At 40.5% G+C, this 21,425-nt stretch overlaps 1 protein-coding gene across 5 annotated transcripts in view; it reads right to left on the bottom strand.

The window, feature by feature from the left end:
* The window catches only part of AFF2 (ALF transcription elongation factor 2), a 471,106-nt gene that overhangs the window by 300,403 nt on the left and 149,278 nt on the right, over positions 1 to 21,425 (bottom strand). For 2 of the 5 annotated variants that reach the window (XM_044763573.2, XM_044763575.2), the window contains exons 2-3: positions 18,272 to 18,404; positions 8,118 to 8,978 (exon numbers count right to left, since the gene is read on the bottom strand). In XM_044763573.2, coding sequence (XP_044619508.1) covers positions 8,118 to 8,978; positions 18,272 to 18,404 — 994 coding nt within the window. The remainder of the gene's footprint in view (positions 1 to 8,117; positions 8,979 to 18,271; positions 18,405 to 21,425) is intronic. The other 3 variants (XM_044763574.2, XM_044763576.2, XM_044763577.2) reach the window with 2 other exon arrangements.

The following is a 21,425-nucleotide window of genomic DNA, read 5'->3' as shown; positions in this document are numbered from 1 at the left end:
ATTTTTGAAAGACCATTAACCACCATTCAGTTCATTCATTCTTACAGTAATGTCCTAAGGAAGAGTCTAGGGATTACCTGCATTCTTTTGCTGAGGTACAGGGAGACTCACCCATCTAGTATCTGTGAAAAAAAGCCAGAGATCCTGCCTGCTCCTAGCCAGCTACTCTTATAATTTGATGATCCATAAGGTTTTAAAATTAACCTTCTTGGGGGGCTGAAACATTTGAGAGAAGTTTTACTCCTCCTATAGCAATTATTTACATGCCCACTTTTACTGACCTCTCATTCACATCTAAGGTTTATCTTGAGGGTGGTTGTGTTTCGGCCACAGAAATCCAGATTTTAGCAATGTTGTCTGAGCATTCTGCTAAAATCATCCTACCAAATAGACAAAAACTCGGAAACTTTATGAACCAAGAAAAGGTCCTCTAACAAGTTGTGTCATATGTTACTCATTTCAGAATATTGCAAAAACACTACTTCTCACCATTTTTGTAAATGAAAAACACATGACTATAACCTGTTTAATACCACAAGAAAAATTGCTCTTTCGGCATGTTTGGCCCCAGACTTTTGAAATATGAACCCAACAAGGGAATTTCAACTTAAGCTGGATTCAGCTCATTATTCTCTTGCCCCTTATGTGCCAGTAGAGGAGCTGCTTTTAGAAAATTAACCCATACATATACAGTAGCACACTATACACCAAATGCTAATGTGGACATGGCACTGAAGACCTGGGTTCTAGTCCCAGCATCGCCACTTGCTGGCTGTGTGACTTTAGGCAAGTGACTCTTAGTCTCTCTGAGTTTCTCATAGTTTTTACATCTATGAAAAGAGAATGATAATAATCCCAGACCCAGTTAGAACTGAATCAAAACAAGATGGCTACGGAGAGAGGGAAATGGGGAGGTGCTGGTCAAGGGGTACAAAGTTTCAGTTACACAAGATGAATGAGTTCCGGAGATCTAATATACAGCAATGTGACTGTAGTTAACAATACTGTATAACATACCTGAAATTTGCTAAGACGGCAGATCTTAAGTATTCTCGCCACACACACAAAAAAATGGCAGCTATATGACGTGGTAGATATGTTAATTAGCTTGATTTTGAAGATTGTTTCACAATATATATCTATATCGAAACATCACATTGTAGCCCTTGAATATATACAACTGTTATTTGTCAATTATACCTCAATAAAGCTGGAAAAAATAAGATAATGTATGCAAAAACATTTGTAAACTATAAAGTATAAAGGTTTTGGTTATTGTTATCTATACTATAAATTCTATTTGGTATCCAAAGTATAGTACTTTCTAAAAAGATAGTTAATTAAAGATTATTTGCTTTCACACCAATTAAAAAAATACTAACAAGACTTACAACAGCCATAAAGAGTTTTATAACTCCTCTCTAAAGCCCTTTGCATTCACGATTGGGTTGAATCAATATGGTTATCTACCTGTCAATTTTTCTTATTCTTTAACGCAGAATGTGAGCAGTCTGTTTTTTATGACTGGCTCAGAATGTACTAAGCTAATCGATATATCCAGTGATAACAGGATGATTTGGAACGCACGTAACAAAAGCTTATCACTTTACTGCATACTGAATCTGTCAAAATATTTTCCTAGAAGTAATGTGAAAATAGAAGTTCTCCATCTTTCACTATGTTAGTGGGTGGTGACAAAAGGATTAGGAGGCTATTTCCTGAGTTCACAGCTTGGTGTTTTCCAGTGAAATGCAGCATATAGTTGTTTATCTTTTTAGAAATGAGTTGAAATATAATAACACTCGAGGCTGAATTGGTAACCAATGCCTAAAGAAGATGCAATTCTAGTTTGCCCCTAGTCTTAAAAATTCCCCAACTGTTCTGAAGGGTGATAGTGAGAAGTGCACAGCAGGCAGGGCTCGCACCCCTCCATGCTGCTCTAAAGCCCACACTCTGGGAGGGTATGGGCGAGGGAAGGCATGGCTGAAGTGACTTTGCAAACAAGGTGGGCTTGCCTTATCCACAAAGGACTAGTACACCCTCAGAGATTTACAGCTGGAAGAAACCTCACTGAGCTAGTCTTAACTCCTCATGCAAAAGCACCTTCTCGAGTTCACAAAGCAAGTCCAGGTCAACTGGAAGCCACATCTCAGTAGACTTCGTCCAAACTCTGCATACGACTCTGTAATACATCACACGTTCCCTCACAGAAGATTTACTTTCAGCTATCTCATAAAGAATCACTACAATTATTAATAAATAGTGATGTTTTAAAACATATCACTATTAATGATGATTTAAATTTGCAGAGTACAAGAATTGAAGAGGTATTTTTTAACAGAATAAGAATAAATCAGTCCTTTGGCTTCTTTCCAACCAAAAAATGTTAAAAGTGACAAGGGATTTAAAAGCACAGAACACCAAGACAGTTGTGCTGAAACCAAATAGTGTAATTCATTTAATAGATAGAATGTTGAAATAGCTGACGTTGTTCCAGGATGCTAATGGGTAGAATCACTTACACACAGCCTTAGAAAAGAAAATATATATGCAAAAGAACAGGACTTGAGGAAATAAGAAGCAAAAAAAAAAAAATCATGCATTTGCGTAATCTTTACTAAGCCAAAGTTGAGATCTATTCCTGAGTTTGACCAGCACTAATGAGAAATGGAGGGAAAAGGGCTACTGAGGGACAGGGACTCGTAAGGAAGGAGAACACAGTTTAGAACAACCATTTCAGCGCTACTTTAGAAGGAACCTTGGAAAAGCATGTCAAGGAAAATCTGATGCCTACAGGGCAAGAAATGAGATGTGCTTTCTTATAAGGGAGAAAAGAACACAGGAACTCAGAAATTACTGCTTGAATTGGTGAGAGCAATTGGCTTGAGAGAGTTCCTAGGTCACGACCCATGAAGCCATTGGGAAAGCGAAGTTTCAAGTTCATCATCACAATCTGGCTGCCACATTGCCTAGGCATTCAAGACACTTAAGTGCCTGGCTTTGAGCCCTATCTCACTTCGGTCCTACAAATCCACAGCTGCAGACAATCTGGTCTATCCCCACAATATACCTTGCATGTTTTCAACTCCCTCTTTTTGTACTAGCCATTCTTTCCAAATATCACTGATTTGCACACATAGGAAATGCCCTCCAGTTCCCTCTTCACCTACTGTAATTCCACCCAGTATTCAAGGTCCAGTTGAAAATCTATCTTGCATTCTATCTCTGTGAAAGCTTCCAGGGTTACTCGTACGTGTCAGTGTCTAGTGAAGCAGCCCTATGATTGTGAGCACGGTCTCAGCCACCCCTCCCCAAGACACCTTTCCCAATCACCAAAAGAAGGCAATCTTAACTGAATCCTCTCCTAGCATCTCCGACCTCTCCATCACAAAGAATGCAAGGCTCTTCTACTTGCATTACTCACTATCCTTTTCAGATGTTCAGTTGGGGCCACTTCATTCAGCTTAGGGAGACACTAAAATTAGGGGGAAATGAAGAGGGGAGATAAAGAAAACAAATCTTAATACCAGTGAGACCAAGGAGTTGGAAGAGTTAGTCAAAAAGCACAAACAAAACGTAACCATTAGGTGATGGACTGGCAGAGGATAGACAAAGCTTTCTGGTTCCTACACTTCTACGGAATAAATGCTAAGGTCAAGGTCTCTGCCGGCACCCTGAAGGTGCGAGAATTTTCAGAGGTGTCTGTATTCATTCTCGAAGGGGTGGGAATTAGACCAGTTACAGCCTTAGACTGGATACTATTTTATTTCCATAAGAATGGACAAAAAAATAATAAACTCGTGATGTACACCAAGTAAAAAATGCTTGCATGGGTTGCACACAGCAGCAGGAAGACCTTCCATTCTTTGAAGGAGCTGCCTCTACGGTTTCCACGTAGCTGCCCAGGCACATCCAGCACATGAATGAGAAGTTGCCAGCATTCTCTGCAGTTCTCACACAAGAGACCCGAGCTTCCTATCTACCTTATAATATATAAAGCCAATTACACCCACAGCATTCACTGCATAGGATAGAAAACAAGACAGGCCCAATCACGAATGTGCACAGTAACTTTTCAGCTGGCTGACAAAGGTAGCCACTCAAATAAGCTAAAGCCAAATCCCATCATTCATATCAACTCCATTAAACTTTTCTAAGAGACTCCCAATTTGGAACCTCAGCCTTAGGTCACAGTCAAGAACAGCTTGTAAAGCAAATGACCCTCAATGGTGATGTCACACCACACATTAGTATTGCACTTATGAAAGCTTATTGACCTAGGATGGAAAAACTTAACACATGTCATTGATCCTTTCATTTGCACGCAATCATTTACTTCCTAAACAATACTAATAACAAATTGCACCAAAATACAAAGCTATCTACACTGGAAGATTTTTATTCTAATGAAAAAATAAACAAAAACATCTGTAATGAAATTATACATAAAGCTACATTTATTAACAAATTCATTTCCTAATAAAACCCCATCTGCAAGCAACCCTCACTTGATATAAATAGGTCTTTTACTGTTTTCAGATGCAGTTCTCGGAGAATTCTTCTAAGCTCAACTATAAGAACACATCAGTTTGGTTTGTTTTTTTCTGGTTGCCTGGAATGTTAGTAGATTCTGTAATAGATTTCTGTAAAAAAGTTTTTAAATAAATTATTTGTTTAAAAATCATGCTTCAATTGAAAAGCTGACATTTTGCAATAAAGTTGGTTAGACTTCTAGTATCCTTATTACAGATACAGAAATTCTAAAAAGCAAGGAAATGTTTCAAGGACAGGAAATAAAGTTTCCCCACTGTTTACAGAAGCATAGACAGGTAAACAAACATGGGTGCACACAAGTGCACATTTCACGTCAATGACAATTTATGATCTCTCAACTCACAAATAACATCCTATCTGTTTATCTGTATACCTTAGTATGCTGTCTGTTTTCCAGTCATTCAACCCCCAACGCCTTCCAAATGCACTTCACTAACATGCCAGCCTCCTGTCACTAGAGCCAGGGAGAGAGTTGGGAATACTCAAAGAAATCCTGTGATTGCTCTATTGACAAGCTTTATAGTAATGACTCAAAGAAATGCTACCACTCATGGAAGATGGCTACTTTGACTAGGGACCCAGAACCCAATGCCTGGTTCTCTGGAACTCTTGGCGCCAGGGACTCGGGCTGAATTCTAATGCTAAGTGCTTTTGAAAAGTGCATCAAGATTTAATAGGGTGAATTTCCAGACTTGGTCAGAGTTTCAGCTGCATAAATTCCAGTAGGTTCAAAGCGCCATGATACTCCACCCTGTCTATATTTATGCCCACGTTTAATCTACAATCTTCTAAGTTCTCTGTTAGGCTGTCTAACCTCTCATTTCCTTTCCTCTTATTTTTGGTTTTCACATTACGCTTCATATTACCCTATTCTCCTGACTTTAGGGCCCTAAGCTTCTCTCTAGTCCTCTTTCAAATCTTTCTTTGAGACCTATATTTTAAAATAGGTACTTTTTTCAATGATCTCTTATCATGATTTTATTGCATCTGACCCATTTTTCATACAAGGTTGTACCAAAGTCTCTTTGTACCGTCACCAAAGGCTATGTGCATACAGGCTGCTCCTTGGAGCATCATCTCTGGAGCTGATGACTGCTCAGACTCTCTTTGGAAATGTACCTCTCACTGGTGAGCCAGAGCACTGAGTGAAAGCATAAAGTTGTTTCGGAATCTGAGTCAGACATGTTGTGAATATATAAGAGAGAGGATTACAATGGGCTGGACCTCAATGAGTCTGTGACCTGTCACTCTGCTAATGAGGTATGGACAGAAGCTGACGGACCTCTTGATGGGCCATTTCCAGACCAGTCCTGAGTGACGGCACCGCCATGCAAGGAGGGAACAACAGCAGATACCCCAACCTCCCATTATACTCCTTGTTCAAAGCAGGCTTCTTTTTGGTTTTTAAGTATTACAATCGTGTGTTAAATCATCCAGCGTAAATTAGGATTAGGATTGTACAGGAGCAGGGCAGAATAAGACACTGGCAGACAGAGTACAGTTAAAGAAATGTAATTGAGGATGGATTTCCTAGCAATTGTTTACTTTGGTTCACATTATTTGACTAACATTAAGGCTTAGAAAATGTAATCAAATAACCATTTTTGAAATTCATTCATTCAACAAACATTTATTGAGTATCTACTATGTGCCAGGCATTTGCTAGGCAGTTGGGATACAGAGAAGAATGAGACATTCCTTGCTCTCCAGGAGCTCACAGTCTAATAGAGGAGACAGACACATAAACAGATAACTGGTATACAATGAAATATGTGCCAGTCAAGGGGTATATAAGGTGACGGGGAGCCCAGAGGAAGCAGTTTGTAGTGAAACCTGATGGAATCAGGGAAGCTTTCACAGAGAAAGTGACAATTGAGTAGACTTGAAGGAGAAAGAGGACTTCACCAGGAAGACGAGGGAGAGTAGGGAAAGACATTCTAGGCTGATGGGGCAGGCACAAAAGCAAGGAAGTGTGATAAAGCATGACAAGACGGGGAGCCACAGGTAGCTCCACATGGCTGGGATTTCATCTGCATATGAAGAAGTAGTGAAATATGAGGTCAGAAAGGGAGTATGAAATCAGAGAGTGAAGAGCTTTGTATGCGGGACTAAGAAATCTGGGCTTTTTTCTGGAAGTGATGAGAAGGCACTGAAGAATCCAAAGCAGGGAGTGACATGGTCAGATCTGGCCATTAGATCAGGCTGGATGGAGGATGGATTGGAAGAGGGTGAGACTAGAGAAGGGAGACTAGATAGGAGGGGCTATCACAGCGGTCCAGGCGAGAGGTGCTCCTGGTGCTTCGAAGGCAGTGCTGGTGAAGAGGTGACGGATTGGAGAGAGATTTAGGAGAAAGTTTGACAAGATTTGATGAATGATGATACAAAAAGCAAAACTGCCTCAGAAAGCAAACAATATTAAAAGCATGCATTCAGAAATTACAACCAGTAACCCCAGTCCTCCCTTCCCTTGTGTTCCAATCGTCCTCTGAAATCACCACATCTGCTGAGTATGAATAAAGGAAGCAGAGCCAGAGGGGACATATGGACAGACTTCTCTAATTCAGACACCACTAACTTGGAATCTGCAACAATTCAGACTGTGACTCCTACTGAGTAAGAATTTCAACCTACTTTCTTCCTCTGTGTCTTTAGTCACCAGTAACAGGAATCCAATCTAAAAGCAGTGGCTTCTTCCAATCAAGTGCTTGAGGTGCAGTAGGCAGCCGTTTACATGGCGGTATGTGAGGGGCACCCAATATGTCCCCCACCCAGGGGCCACAAGGCCTGGGATCCAATCATTAGCGATTCATTCCTTTGGGGGAGGCTTTGGTCCCTCCGGACTTCTCTTTTACAAGGCAATGATTTCAGAGACGGGTAGGACATTTAGTCATTCTAAACCCAGTGGGATTTTGATTGAGCATAATGCCTTTGGCTTTGACAGAAGGGATCAAGGTAGTACAAGAGGGCTACGTAGGTATTTGTAGAAGAAGGTGATGCAGAAGGGAAGATTGAGGGAGACAGAAGGTGACATTAAGGTCTTGCCAAGGAACAGCCCTGCAAGCACTCAAGACACTAAGATTCTTGAAGAATACCTTCCGCTGCTAGTTCCAGCAAACCACACATGTACATTCTTCTACCTTAAGGAACGCCTATATTTTATGTTTATGAAATGTTATTGGATAGTCAAGGCCAGTGGTGACTCACAATCTCTTCCCAGACCTCATACTGCTTATGACCAATTAAAATCTCCTATGTTATTAATTTGTACATAATGTTACTACAAATGCATTGTCTGAAAGTATTTTATAACTCCAACTTTTCATTCACTCAGACTGACCTTGTCTTTGGTCATTCAAAATTATGGAGATTTAACTGTATTTGCAGAGTGTTAATCAGTCAAGTCACAAGCGACAGAAGATGAAGAATCAGACTCTGACCTTGAAGAGTCCCATCTAGGGCTCAAGAAGGTAAATAAGAGCTGCTTGTGAATCCTTGATTATAAAGGTTAGAGCAGCAAACTGAAAAAATGAAACAAAACCAAACAAAACTTTAAAATTACTTACTTCATTTGTTTGGAGAATCGTGAACTTTGGCAGTTTAGTCTTTGAACTGGCTGCACTGGGTTTTCCATCCAAGAGTGATCCAAAGGACAGATTCCCAAAGCTGTTCTCGAATTCAATCGAAGGTTTTAGCGTTGGAGAGATGTCCGGTGCCTGGTCCTGGCCATCCATGGGTCTGACATATGCAGTTGGTTTTTGCTGCCCCATGCTTGTTTTGCAGTAAAGCCCTGGTGGGAAGTTTTGAACTGAAAGGCCACTGCTGGGAGCTAATAAAGAGGAAGCAACTAGGGGAGACCCCGGCGCTTGCACTGTAAATTCAGATTCTTCTGGTGAGTTGGATTGAAAGATTTCTTTGAATGTATCCCCTCCACTGGACTTGAGATTACTGTCTTCCTTTGCAGATGGGTTTGACTCTTCAAGTGCTCCAACTTGAGGCTGTTCAGCTGGGTAGACAAAGAAGTCTTCCAGTCTGGCTTGGGGCTGGTCCTGTGTAGATGGCTGCATCTTGCTTGGCTGACTACCGGCCTGGCTGGCTGGTACAATGCTAGCATTATGAGTATCTCGTGGCCAGTCAGGTTTTGATTTCCTGTTGCTGTGTATTAGAGTTGAATTCAGTATCACGACAGAAGGTGGAGGCATTGGTGCTGAGGCGTGAGTGTTATCCTGGTGAGGTGGGATCATTCGGTTCTTTTGTTCTGCAAAAAAGCTTGGTTCGTTTTTGTTGATGGGAGTCTGGGGCATGGAATTCTTTGGGATTCCCACTAGATGATTCTGATTAGAATGATTAGTTAGCAAATCCTTCATTTCATCATAGTTTCCCAGCGTGTTCTGGACTCGGTTGGCAAGTGCATCACCTTTGTTTGTCTAAAATAACAAAAAGATGGGGGTGGGAGGAGAGAGAATGAATAGGTTTGTGTTTCCTAATGTTAATGTTTCAAACAGATGTTCTAAGTAGACTAACATATAGGGTTCTTTAAAATTCTCATGCTGCCAGATAATTTCATACTTTCCATGTGCTATGTAAGAAAAAAATCAATAACACTATTGAAAGAGCCTCTTGGAATGAGCTGTGCGATGAACATTTGCATACTCCCTGGCCTGTCCTTAAACATGCTCATCGGGAGAAAGTCTGAAATTACATCATTTATGAATTTTATTAGCAAAACAACTTATTTTATGTCAGATGAGCTGAACTGTTACATTCTCCATTATGATTAACAACTTCCGCTTACCAATCATTGGAATTAAAATGGGATGTTCGACTTATGTTTGCTCTTGACACGTCAGCTTTTGCACTACATTACACCATGAAAAAGGCTTAGCCCATTGAATAAGGAAGTCGGTTAAATTGTGCTATCATGACTACATTCAGTTTAGAAAAGGCATGGGATTAAACAACATCTAATTGAGCTAACATGACTAAAGCGAATCTAATTCCTTTTAATCAAAGGACTGTATAAATTACTGGTGTCTGCCTACATATTCTGGGGGCAACTGTGTTTACATATTGATGATTCATACTCGTTTACTTTGAAATGGTACAATTGTTCATCAACAGTGACTCAAGCTCTCCTGTGTCTTTTCAATGATTTACAGAAATTTATTCAAGAATTTAAACCATTGCTTAAGTAAATCAAAACAAAGTCAGATTTTCAAAGTAATGTTGGCAACTAAATCATTCTACGGACAATCAACATACCAGCTATACCATCCCCAGTAGGATACGTATACTAATCTTATTTAAATGGCTGTGATTGTTTTAAAGTAAATAAGTTCCAGTGTAGGTTTTTGTAATATAGAAAGCGCAGCTTTCATAACTAAAAAATGGTGGATAGCTATATAGTTGGAAATGACTTTGATGAAAGCTCAGCTGTTCATCTTAGAAAGTGACTTTTTATTATTCTCTTTTACCTGCCAAAGGTGTTATCAAAACAAGATGTTGAATTCATAAGGACAAAGGACTTCTTTGTGCCTAGGTTGCACTATCCTGGCCCAAGATGTTGCAGTGAAACAAGGCCACCAGCATCCATGGAGCTATGTGGCAACAGGACCACTGGATGAGGAAGACACCCAACCTAAGTAGCCTCCATGTCCCAGGAGCCATTAGCATGCTCTCCATGCACAGGAGGGGTGACCATCTCCCCATTGGTACAACCTCCATTGAAGATAGATGTTTAACACCTAAGATTTCTCACACGCGTTTAACATAGCCCAGTCTCCTGGCACACACAGAGAGTGTGCCTATCCAAGTCTGGTCTCCCACTCTAAACCTAGGTTGTATGGCTGTGTGCTTTCTCTGTATGTGGAGATGGGAGAGTGTGCAGATGAATGGAGGGTGAAGTGCCGGACATGGATGAAATCATCCAGGGGAAGAAAATGTAGAATGAGAAGATCGGGCTCAGGAGGGCACCGTGGAGAACACCAATCTTTAATGCACTGGGAGAAGAAGAGGAGCCAGCAAAGGATACAAAAAGGAACAACCAGAGAGGGCATCAAACTGGAAACCCTGGCTTTCGTATTAGAATGATCTCCACATACTGTATACAGTATTCAACTCATATCATGTGTTAAATCATACAAGACACTTCCAAAGAAATGAGGGCAGTTAGGGAAATATGATTTCAAAGATTAAGGAAAAGTATGCTAAATATATGCTAAGAGGGCTCTGTTGGGGATGAGGAGTTTTAGAAATCAAATAAATATATGTCAATTTTAGTTTTCTTATCCTCAAGAACATCTTACATTGCATCACATGCAACCTTGGTGCTGAAGTAGTGATTAAACAATTAACATTCCATATAATCCTCAGCTGAATAATCGCTCCATTTTCAGAAGTACATTTGAAAGGCATATTTAATAGATAGAGATGGGTAGAAATCACTTTTATTCCCTGAAAGTCCCTAGATTTGTCAATTTTAATGGCAGAAATTACTTTTCAGCTAAGACAAGAATAAACTCTTTGTATATAGTGGTCTCCTTCAATGGAGTTGCACAATGAACCATTTGGGCACCAGCCAAAACCAGTCTCTCTATTCAATCCCTAAATTCAAAACAAAGAGATTTCATTGTGCTGAGGGCTCAGTAAGAATTTGATGCAGGCTTTCAATACTTGCCGGGTTGTTCCACTCCTCAAACAGCTTACCTCTTGGGTCAGATGATAGCCTAATGAACACTAATACCTGGTTATCTTCAAGGATCTAACCCAACAAGGGGAAACAACACCCTTTCTTTTCCTATTTTAAATACTTTAAGTTTACATTGTTTCATTTAATGAATTAGGATATGTTTCTTTCCATCAGACAAAGAGAATTCTATAACCTATGAGTTTTTCCTGTTCGCCTTAGCCACCAGGAAGCATAAAGTTCAATTTATTGAACTTTCATTGAAAGTTCATTGACCTTTCGTTGAAACAGAGCTTGACAGAATCAGAACCTTGCCCCGAGATGTCACAGAGACGACAAGACCACAACACCTCAAAGCCCTGAGAAGTCATTCACTCTCTCCAGGCCAACATCATCAGGACCCAAGAACCTCAAGGCCCATTTGCTTGCAAGCAAGCTAGTCACATTCCTGTTCCTGTTCAGCAGTCAATAGAAGGAATATGCTCATCCTTTCTTCAATGGAGGGAAACTTAGGTTTTAATGGCTCTTCATTTATGTCTACTGTTATAATGATCTGGGTTTCTGATGCATGCTTAGAATTTTTTTCCATCTCTAGGTTTTAACACATACTTAAAATTAGGAGAACTCCTAAATTGGTCAATGTCTAAAACTGTGCCTAGATAAATAAAATTAGAGGAAAATTGAGAGTTCTCTGAATAACTCTAGAAAATCAGCCTGCTACTACACAGGGTATACTACAGTTATGATTTCTTTGCCTTCATAAAACTATGAGCTCTTAAAGGTCAGAGACCACCCTTTATTCACCTTTATATCCTCCAGACTTATTAACACCATGTCTGGTGCACATTAGGCACTCAATATATTTTTGATAAATTGAACAGAATCAAATTATAATTCATACCCTACCTATATCAAAATAAAGGATTTGCAATAACATGTATTAAAAGGTACATACATAGAAAAGCAAAAGTCAAGCTCATTTGGTTGCTGTGACTGAACATTAAATTGAACTTTGAGCTTCTTGGTAGCTAAGGGAAAAAGGAAAAGCTCATAGCTTATAGAATTCCCTTTGTTTGATGGAAAGAAGCATATCCTAATTCATTAAATGAGACAAATGTTTGCCAGATACTAAAATGTGAAAAGGAATTCCTCTCATTGGTTCAGTTACAAGAACCTTTGAACAAGAAAGCAATTTTTTCAGCACCAATTTTACAATAGATGCAAAGATGTTCTTCACATGGCTTTTCCTTATGATGACTGAAAAGCAAGAGCATTGCACTGACGGCTACCTCAGCGCAGGCGTGACTGCATGCGGAGTTAGGGGGCTAGGCTAACAGCTCCAAGGGTGGGGCTTTCCTGTGCATTAATGATAGGGCGTGGAGCTGGGATAACCTGGAGGAATGGAAGGATGTCAACTCCCTTAGACTAGCTTCCCCACAGAGCAATTGTCTCAGAGGGACTTGAACCAGAACTGCAGAGCAGACAGTTCAAGGTTGAGTTCACTGGCGACACTTTCTGAGTTGCTGATTGAAGGAAGATCCATATGCTTTGCATAACAGCCGAGCTGTGGCTATAAGTAGGAATTACCATGGCCATTCGTAAGACATATACTGGTAAATTCAAAACACTCATGAGGCAGGGTTAGACATGGAGGACACACAGACACACAGCCTCAAGAATTCCACCATTCAACAATCTCCAAATAATTAACAGTACAGGCCAGGTCACCAGAGTCCACTCTCTGCTGTCCCACCACTGGAGGTGGGTAACTATCAATCAGTTTGTAAATTTCTCAAGCTGCAGATATGAGATGCACTGGATAGAAAACCCAATGGGGCCTTAAATACATTTACATACACCTACACAATGTGCTCTCATTACACACCACAGCAACTTCTGATTCACAAAATGTTCTTTTTCACCCTCCAGAGTATCGGTAACCCTATTAAGGAGCAAGGAATTCTTAGCAGTCTTGATTGTACATCATAAACATAGAAAAAGTAAAATTTAGCCATTTCAATCAATTATAGGCTTCTTTCAGTTTGGCCAGTTCTTTACTTCCTGTTCCAGAGAATTGGTTGATTCTTAAAGGTAACTTCTGCAGCCATTATTTTCTAAGTAATCACAATTTCTCCATCATCAAGGAAATGAATTTTCCAAGTATTTTCAGGCATAAATTACATGTTTGCTTTGTGGCTCATGACTAACAGCACTCCTTTATTTAAGCTTTTTGCCTCTCATTACTTCAGGAAATGCAAAGTTGCCTCAGTTTGCTTCTAATGCCATCTACAAATCAGTAGTATAATTTCATTGCAGACTAATGTGCTAGGAGGCTATTGTACCATAGTATTTCTTTTTAATAAAAGTAGCAAAATAATTTAAGTTTTGAGGTTCATTTTTTTTCTTTTATTTCATTGTGGCTAATGTATATGATTTAGTAATTCCTTTTTTTTCTAATTCTAATATTTTTATAGTTAATCTCTCTAAGCCATAAGTTGCTATTTCTTTCTTTACTATAATTATAATAATGATAATACCTTGAATTTGTACAGCACTTTACAGATTTCAAAGCAAGGTCTCCTGGGTTGTTTGACCTGATCCTTACAACAACCATGTGAGTCAGCCCAGCAGCTCTGGTCTCCATCTGGCTTTTACCTGCCCTGACCTAAGTGACCTTGGGTAAGCCACTTAACTTTTCTGCACCTCGGTTTCCTCATTCTTATGGAGCTGTGAAGAACTATAAAAATGTTAGGTGTTGTTATCAGGTAGTATTTTTATTATCAGGTATTATTATTCACTTCAGAGAGGAGGAAACTATAGGTCAAAGGAATGAAGTTTCTTCCCCAAAGTCACACAGGAGGTAAAGTTATCAGGTCTTCTGACTTCCTGTCAGAGGATTAACAGCTTCCTGTTACAGACACAGAATCACTCAGAACTGGGTGTAGATTCACCACCAACACAGATATGAAGCTGCAGAAAAGCCACTTCACCTCTCTGAGGCTCGAATTCATCGTGGGAAACATCGGGGAAAACACGTGCTCTAGTTGTTGTAAGGACGAAACAAGCCCATATATGAAGCCCCAGCACAGTGCCCGGCACGCAGTAGGCACTTGGTACGTGCCAGTTCCTCAGCAACCCCAATCTTTCCACACTAACCCAGGCATGTAAATGGCTTTCACATTTTTCAAGCACTTTTCAAAATATCCTTTTCAACAGCGTAGCACAAACTCAGATTTCAAAGTTATAAACAAAAAAAGCAGCCACACAGAGAAGGTACCCATCACTAACCAAATCCAAGGCGGTCAACGTTCTTTCCATTCCAGGAGTGGCAGAGGCAAAGCAAAGAAAGGAAGGAAATCAGCCAGGATCATGAGAGCTCACCATTTCTTCCTTCTTCCAAGAAAGGGCAGTGGGTCCCAGGGACCAATGGTCATTAGCTAGTTTATGAACTACCAACACTATTGGAAAAGTGATCAGGCCATGTTTTAGGCATCAGAGTGGTGAGATGTTTCCTGAAAGTCCTGATCCACCACCAAAAATTCCAATTTTTATTTTGATAAGCATTCGCACCACAACCCTAAGGAAGAGCTATGGTACATCCTCATCTCCACCAGTGGACCATGGGCCAGTTCTAGAACTCCCATCGCCACTGGCATGTCCAGATACTCCCAGGGTGTCCACACCAGTCCAGGTCTGGGGAGATTAGGAGGTGCACATCAGTTCTAGTATCATAATATGGGGAGAGGAGAGGTATACTCTCAAGTGATCGCCCAAGGAACCCTGAAAATAGACACAGCACAAGATGGTAGCTGAGAATCAAAGCAACGGTGAAAGAAGGAGAATTACTAGGTCAGCCACTGTCAGCATCATTCCTCTCCTTCATAGTCTTGACTCAAGTTCAAAGGGTTTCCTCCATCAAGAAGCATAAAGGCAACGGGCTACTAATCCCACAACAGGTCTGGCCCTACACTAGACTAATGTCCCCATCTGTGTCTTTACCTGATATACCTTTGTTGTATCAAGACAGATGGCTTTTGAAAACCTCTGACATTGTCAATTACAGGTTTTTTAACTGCCTACTCAAACTGCCTACATCTAAAAATAAATATGCATCTATATTAAAAGCCTTGTTAACAAGAGATGACATTTACCTTAAAAGTACAAGACCATTCATTCAACAGGACTTAAAATTATAAAGGGAGAATAAACCAAGAGTTCTACACCTTATAATAGTGTTGAGCATGGAGTAGATATTGAATTTTAAGAATGAGCACTTTGAGCAAAGCTCATTTTTCTAACCCATCTAAAGATAAGATACAAAACTTATCTCATTTTTCCTCCTTCTCAAGAAGGAATGAGGCATCTATCATCCTTTGATCTCTCTTTCATTTTCCGGAAAAAATGGAAGCCATAACTTCCTGCCCTGCCCCCATCTTCCTTCCACTCTCCTGATTCGCTCTCATCCTAAAATTCCATCCCCATCTTCCTCCCTATTGTTGATTGCTCATCGTATGCTCTCCATGTTGTGTTTTCTTGTCTCCTCTGGGACTTTGCTGCAGTCATCATCACCTGCCCCTCCTGGATCTTCACCCTCTCCTTCTCCATTGACATTAGTTCCTTCCCATCAATCTCCAAACATGTTCAAGTTTCTCTCACTTTAAAAACAGCTTCCTTCCATATAATGTCTCCCATTACAGTCTATTTTCCTTTCTTCCTCCCTCCATACAAAAACTCTCTGCAAGAGTAAGTCTACATTCACGGTATCTCTTTCTTTATTTTACCACTTCCCATTTACTCATCAGCTCCTGGCAGTTTGGCTTCCCACAATGACCACCACACCAACAAATAAAAGGACTCGCCCTAAAGTCACTAATTACCCCTTAACTGCAGAATGTGACGGCTACTTTTCAGTCCTTACCTTTCCTGACCTCTCTGACACATGTAACTAGCAAAGCCCTCCTTCATAAAACCCTTTATTTCCTTGGTTTCTATTAAATGATTCTCTCCTAGTTTTCTTCCTACCTCTCTGATCATTCACTCCTTTTTAGTTTCCTTTCCCGGTCTCTGCTCTTACCACTTTACCACTTCTTTTACCCTTTAAATGTTACTACTCCCCTAGATTCTCTTTGTCCTTCTTCTTACTCAGTAATCTGATTCAGTGATAATATTCATTCTCATAGCTTCCAATGCCACCTACATGACAACACCTGCCTCTCCCTCTTGACTACTCTCATGAACTCCAGATCCATATATCCCATGCCTACTATATATCCCTCCCTTGATATTCCACTGGCATCTCAAACCCAACATGCTCAAAACAGAACTAATTATTTTTCCTCTACAAGCACCGAGTCTGTTGTCCTCCTGAACAACCTGTTAATGATACCACCATCCTCTCAAGTCAAAAAGATGGGAATCATTCATTCCCATCCCACACTCCCCACACTCAACCAGACACCCAGTCCAATCATTTTAACTTCCTCTCTCTATCTTAAGTTCTGCCTGCCATGAAGTCCCCTTAGGCAACTACAATAGCTTCTTTATCTGCCTCTAGTTTCCCTTCCCTCCAACTCACTCTCCACACTTCCAACATCTTCTTTTAAAATTCTTTGTCTGCCCTGGCCATGCCCTTACTTAAAAACTTGCAATGACTTCTCTTCATGTATGGAATCGTGTCCAAACTCCTTGGTATGAGGTAGAAAGTCTTCACGAATCTTCTCCCCGCCTATCTCCCTAGCAGTTACCACACAGTCATGCCTTTACTCGTTCATGATGATCTCTGCCACTGGACAGGAATTCTGTGAAGGCAGGTCTTATTCTCCTTCACACCCTAGTCTGAGACATGACTAGCACATAGTGGGCCTTCAATAAATGCTTGTTAAACTAATCATATCTCTAAATACACACAAATGCAGTATGTAAATTAAATCAATTGAGATAGGAAAAGGGCTTTTAAAGGATTATACCATTATTGACAAACTGAAAACTACTAGGTTAGGTGACCTAAGTCTCTTTGTCAGACTTACCAGACTTGGAAGGCACCTGAGTGTCTCAATCCAGGGCTGCTTATTTATTCTGAATAAGGCAGCAAGACTCTGCTCTCACTAGTCATCAACCCAGCTTCCTCTCTACCTTAAAGTAGTATTTGTGTCTATCCTGTCCTCATTAAGAACTTTCCTTTTCCAGAAGTCACTGTCCTCTAAATAGTACTCTTCTAAAATCACAGCTCTAGAAAATTTTCCCCATTGTTGTTTTACGTTACATCATTTTTGTTTCATTACAGAAAATTACGCTACTACTAAACTTCAATAAAATCCAACCAGCTGCCAGTAATTCAACAAGATTCTTCCCCCAACTTCCACCCCAAATAGAAAGTTCAGAGGCGGTCATTGTGAAATCCATACTTGGAGACATAGCAGTATGACCATCATTGGAGCTACGCACTAGCCAGAATACCACTGGAAAATCAACCTAGCCACACTACCTCCTCTGGTTGAGGCAATCTCCTAACCCATGATTATTAACCACCAGGAAAAAATGATTGGCTTTCCCCTTTCTTGTAGAACAGTGATTTTCAAAGAGCACTCAAACCACCGAACAGCTGCTAACCACCTAAAATGGAAAAGGAAAGCAGTGGTTTTGCAATGGATGGCACTGATTGGGAGGAGAAACAGACATATCCATTGACATTCTGATGAAGTCTTCAGGGGCAGCCTTGCTGACAATCCAAGTGGGAAAAAGCATCAAGGGGGCATTCCTTGCTGTAAGAAGTGGTGGGCAGTAAAGAACTCCTTGGAGACAGGAAGTCTCCCCAGTCCCTTTCACAGTGTACTGTGTTCCCCAAAGAAGATGGAATTTGTCTCTGAAGACTTCCTCAGAAACTTGCAACTGCCCCATATACAGTGTATGTATATATTTCATTTGTAAAATATATTTCCTGGAAATGATTTGGGTACTTTAAAAACAGATTGAATGCTGATTAGTGCGTTCAAAAATGTAACAAGCAACCATTTTCCAGAAAGATAAATTACATACATATTCAGCTACCTTGTAGGGCTCCCCAAAAAGATCAAAGCCTGAAGAAAAGAGATCATCTTCTTGCTGGACTTCTTGATTCCTCCGCTCCCATTCCCTTTTTTTAAGTGCACTACGGTCTTGTTCATAGTGACTGATATGAAAAGAAAAAGACAAAAGAAGAAAAAGGTTAATTAGTCAGGTAAGTCATTTAGATCGCCCTCATTATCAATAAGAAGGAAAAAAATACAAGTTGAGACTACCCAAACTGATACTGCACAGAGAGGAGAGAATCTTTTTCTTTACTCATAAGGGGTTAAGATCCTGACCAGTTCCTCAGAATACAGAAGAAAACAGAAACATGCTTATTAGAAATTCTACTCATGACCACTTAAGTATGGCAGAATCCTCTTTCCTCGTCCTTGCTTGATTACTACAGACAGTTACAGACTCCCCAAAAGTCAGCGCACTGTGTACAAAAGTACCGAATTCAAGTCGCACTGTGTTGCCAACAGCCTAGGGCTCGGAATTCACAGATGTCAGAAAGTCCTAAGGCAAAGGAATTATCAAATAGTTGTGGCAGATAAGTCGGAATTCTGCCCTGAGCCCTTAGCCAGAGTTAGCCTGTTGGAATGAAATCACAGGAGAGCACAAGGGCATTTTTGGAAGTCCACACAAAACCAAATCACTCACACTCGTTTTCATTCTATTGTTGATGTTGTTTTGGTCTTCCCATAGTTTGTGTTGTAGGTGACTGGAAGCCTTTTGTGAAACTCTTCACAAAGAAAGGAGTCTGGCTTAAACAACAAACTACTAATGATGAAAGGAGTTGTCAAAAGTCTTGAAGGACCTTAATGCACAAATGTTTTATAAACACTGTGTAACTCTGTGACTCTCATCGCATTTCAGGCTTTCCCATTGGAGGATAAGTACCAAAGCTTCTAGATAATATCTCAGATAGATTCTGGGCCCTTGGATTTCATAGAATGGAATGCTTCCTTATTAGGAAAACAGTTATTGGGGTCAGCACGAGGTCATAGTGGTTAAGTTCATGCACTCCACTTCAGTGGCCTGGGGTTCACGGGTTTGGATCCTGGGAATGGACCTACATACTGCTCACCAAGCCGTGCTGTGGTGGTGTCCCACACACAAAATAGAGGCAGATTGGCACAGATGTTAGCTCAGCAACAATCTTCCTGAAGCAAAAAGAAGCAGATTGGCCACAGATGTTAGCTCAAGGCTGATCTTCCTCACCAAAAAAGAAAGAAAGAAAGAAAGAAGACACTTATTTTCTTCTTCATGCAAGACTGTGCATATTAAACTGCAATCTGTAATTCTATACAGTACTGGACTGTGTTTTGTTCACTGGGTTTTTTTCCTCTACTTTTGATTGTAATCTTACCCAAAGTGAGTACATATATGCAGGGCAAATTTAATTTATATAAATGTATGTAAAATGCCTAGCAGGTGCTGTGTAAATGTTGCTTTCCTTCCCCATGTTATTACTGCCATAGTAAGACTCAGTTAGATAACTGACACGCAAATGAACATAATAGCTAAAGGAATTACAAGAGATAAACTGATATAAAAGTACAGTCAACAGGTTTCAAATACGTCCCAAACCTTAAGGCCTATCATTGGTAGCCTAGTTTGTCCATGAGTATCATAACTTTAATTTACAAAATAAGAGCCCAGAGTATGAAGTATCCATTGTAGCTTAACCAGATATTGATATACATAGAATGTAAGATGCCACTACACTTAATCATCCACCTTTTTCCACAGGAATCCTCAAACTGGCAAATTCAAAGTGACTTTGATAGCTTTATCTTCTGGATGAACAACACTTCATTTCTCCATCTTAAAGTAGTGGTAACATTTATATGATGTTTAAATGTACATTATGCTTCCATAACATAAACAATGCCAGATAAGTAAGAGCTCCCTGGGCCACTCGTGAGTATGCTCGGCAAATGTTATCACTGTCTGGGCAAAACAAAGACCCTCGACAGCTTTACCCAAAGCCCAGGGCCCACATCTGGGCCTCGCCTGGTCAAGAAACATGCCAAGTCCAGATACTGGAAGCCAGCCTATCATTCGTATCTCAGATGCCACCCACAGGTATTACATTTGCTAGCATCACCTCTCATTTCCCTTCACGAGCTGAGATCAGAACCCCAAACAGCTGACACGTGTCCCAATGTCTTTGTGTTGGAGTCTGATGTGGAGTCAACCAGGCATAGTAACATCATTAGTCCATGAAGTGAGGAGCATGAGATTCGACCTCAGCACCATGCATTGGCTGTGTGTAACCCAAGCCCATTATCAATTTGTCAAAACCTAAGAAAAATAGAGTGCCGGGGATGGAAGTAGAGGAACAAATTAAAGCATTATCTGTGGGGATGGGAGGAGGGTTTGTTGCAAAGGAGAACACGGACCCAATTTCTTTGCCTTCGCTAGCAGATGATTCTCCACGCATAAACAAGAGCCAAAGTCTCCTGCTTCCGAGGAGTGTGAGCAAGATGTCAGTTTCCTAGCTGTCTGTTCACTCCGCGCACCTGACAGCCCAGAGTGACAGGCCCATAGATCACATTTAATTCTCCCATGAAGAGAACTGAAGTACTTTGGTCTCTTGGCTTTGCAAACTACCTTCCTTCTCCGCTGAGGGAAAGATATAATTAAAACCCTGAAGGAAGAAAAGGAGAAGAAAGGGAAACGTGTTTCAACTTGCACGACAACCCTTGCAGCGGCCGGCAGTGAGGGCACTCACGGGGCGTTGCACCCAGGATTGATTTGTTCGGAGGCTCTTGGCTGCATTTCGCCTCAGTTCATTAAGCTACCAAATTCCAGACGAAAATCTGAATAGCAGATTGAGTGTGCACATGGGTGTTATCTGTTGCAGGAAAACTGCCTGCTGCATTTTTTAACACATATAACAAAGAACAGTTAATTCTCATATCTCTGGCGAGAATAAATGTAATATCCATAGAGTTCTATTGCTCTTGGAAGGCAACCAACTCTCTCCAACTCGTTGCTTTTTCGCTCAGCATGGCGTTGTATTGAAAGCTTCACACGGCGAGGTATAATGAGGAATGAACTACACAGTGATGAGGCTTTCACGGTGCAGAACGTCACTGATTTCCGACTGAAACCAAAATTACTAATTGGAAGCACC

Source organism: Equus asinus, chromosome X (assembly GCF_041296235.1).
Source record: "Equus asinus isolate D_3611 breed Donkey chromosome X, EquAss-T2T_v2, whole genome shotgun sequence".
Lineage (NCBI taxonomy): Eukaryota > Metazoa > Chordata > Mammalia > Perissodactyla > Equidae > Equus > Equus asinus.
The sequence above is the reverse complement of the archived record's forward strand: the minus strand, read 5'-3'. Positions and strand labels throughout refer to the sequence as shown.